We start from the raw sequence: 2,349 nt of genomic DNA, 5'->3' as shown, positions 1-2,349 counted from the left end.
ACTACAGATAAGACACTATCCAATGAAACCGTCATCTAAATAAATGTACAGTTTTCAGAAGAGAAGTTTTAGAGAGAAAGAGTTTCAATGGCTGACCTCATAAACCCACACTTAGAAAATACTGACATTCCAAATATAAAAAAGAAGAAAGACCTCATAAGATTTTAACATAAAATACAACTCGCATAGCTGCACTGAAAAGATTCAATTAAACTAATGAAGACTACAAAGACATCCATAAGTATGGGGTCAATTCTGAAATTATTCCAGTCTACGGCCATGCCACTCTGAACGTGCCCAATCTCGTCTGATCTCAGAAGCTAAGCAGGGTCGGGCCTGGTTAGTACTTGGATGGGAGACCACCTAGGAAGACCAAGTGCTGTAGACGTGAAAAAAAAAAAATTGTTCCAACTTACCAATAATTTATAATCATGAGGATCATACTGAAATAGTCTGATACCAGGATTGTTGGTCTGTTTTTGTAAAGCATTCTTCACTGGGGTAACAGCAGGAGCCACAAACAAAGAATTTATTGGACTTCCTGGACAAAACATGTGCACATAAACATATTTTTTTAGACGCTGAGCTGAGCTATATTAAAATTATGAACAAGTTTCAGATTAAGAGATTAATAGACCTAACAGCTAAATGATATACGATCCTTGATGGATCCTGACTTGAAACAACTGCAAAGAGACACTTTTGAGAAAATAGGGGAATTTTTGTTAAGAATTGGTATTAAATGATACCAAAGAATTATTGTTATGTTTAGGTAAGTTAATGGTATTATGATTATGTAAGTTACCTATATATTTTAGCAACGCACACTGAAGCAAGTAAGGCTGAAACTAATCCGATGTTTGAGATTCACTCTCAAATAGTTCAGAAAAAAAGACTAAAAAGTAGATAGGTAAAGCAAATGTGACAAAATCTTGATAGATGTTAAATATAAGTGATGGTATGTGGGGGGTTGTTTTATAATTATCTTTGCTTTCTTACATTTGAAATTTTTCATAATAAAAAAATCAAGTTATTACAAGTACACACACAAAAGCAAAAACCTAGTTTGTTCTGTAACTCTACTTGAGAAAATACTCCAATTATTACATTTTTACATAATAAAAATTTGATTAAAGTGTCATCATGCTTTATATATATCATAGAACTGAATTTCTTTCTGAGTAAAAAAGCTATCAAATGCTCATTTTAGATAAAAGAGGTAAAGCAATACTGTTCTCTTATTATTGAAAAATATATATACATATATTGATTCTTCTCCTGGCTGACTGCTATAAAATCAGAACTCTCATTTTGTTAACTCTCAGTTTTCTGCCCTCATGCAGAAGTAATTTTTAAACAGATAATCATTTTTTGTTTGATGTTAGAGTTTCTTCTATTTTTTTTTTCTTTTAATGATGAGAAGATGACAATGTCAATAGCACTTAAAAGAGCTTAATGTGTTTGCTTTTAAATCAATGGTAAATTGTGCCTTATTCTTTAACTTCAGAGAAGTAAGACAAATTATATCAGAAGAAACTTAAGTCTAGCAGGTATATATAAAACAGTAATATTTCTCTAAACTTGATGACAGTGGCCCTGTGGAGCTAACAGGAAGAAACCCAACTTCAGGCCTAAATATGATTTGGCCACTCACCATACAATTACGAAAGATAATTAAGTAAAAGCTGGTGTTGGCAGGTTGATTGAATGAAACATTTAATTTACTAAATCAGTAAAATTACTGGAGATTCTCTGCTTTGCTCTAGCATCTTGGATTGGAGAGATACAAACAAAATATCGTTATTACCTGTTTTATCTGAAAGAACCATAATGCTATCTCTGTGAGTGTGTCCATAAAATTGTCCTGCGATGACAGTGCTGTATTTCCTAAAAATATCTACCAGCCTCTCATTATAGTATTCTCTCAAGGCTGTAGTGCTCATTGAATAGGGCAGATACCCCATTGGAATATGAGCTATGATGTACACCTGGGGAAAGAAACACAAGGACTAATGAAAATCTTCTTGCACATTTGTCATAACTAAATGACATTTACTCAAGATAAAAAGTATATTAATTAAATTTAGAAAGCAAATATACTATCTTATTTATTACCAAAAAAATATGAAATTAGGAAACAATTTCACTAATTTGCTCTTGTCTCATTTAAATTACACTGTTGATGATATAAGGTAACTCTGACACCAGCCACAATTTGTTTTTATATCAGTCTTATCTTATATGAACTGATGTCAATTAATCCTCAAAACATTAAAAACAAAACAAAATAAACAGAGAGAAAACATAAGGTGTTTCATGTGAAAATATCTTCAAATTTTAATACATTTA

The 2,349-nt window shown here is 31.6% G+C and overlaps 1 protein-coding gene and 1 pseudogene across 1 annotated transcript in view; one reads left to right on the top strand and one right to left on the bottom strand.

Annotated features, from left to right (window-relative positions):
• Positions 1-269: 269 nt before the first annotated feature.
• On the top strand, positions 270-388 carry LOC111734849 (annotated as a pseudogene).
• Positions 388-2,349, bottom strand: part of LOC105310630 (acid sphingomyelinase-like phosphodiesterase 3a) — a gene marked incomplete at its 3' end in the record, with an annotated part of 4,781 nt that continues 2,819 nt past the window's right edge. Inside the window, exon 4 of the mRNA XM_011386778.1 lies at positions 388-541. Coding sequence (XP_011385080.1) covers positions 388-541 — 154 coding nt within the window. The remainder of the gene's footprint in view (positions 542-2,349) is intronic.

This window comes from Pteropus vampyrus, unplaced genomic scaffold, assembly GCF_000151845.1.
Source record: "Pteropus vampyrus isolate Shadow unplaced genomic scaffold, Pvam_2.0 Scaffold7765, whole genome shotgun sequence".
NCBI lineage: Eukaryota > Metazoa > Chordata > Mammalia > Chiroptera > Pteropodidae > Pteropus > Pteropus vampyrus.
The sequence above is the reverse complement of the archived record's forward strand: the minus strand, read 5'-3'. Positions and strand labels throughout refer to the sequence as shown.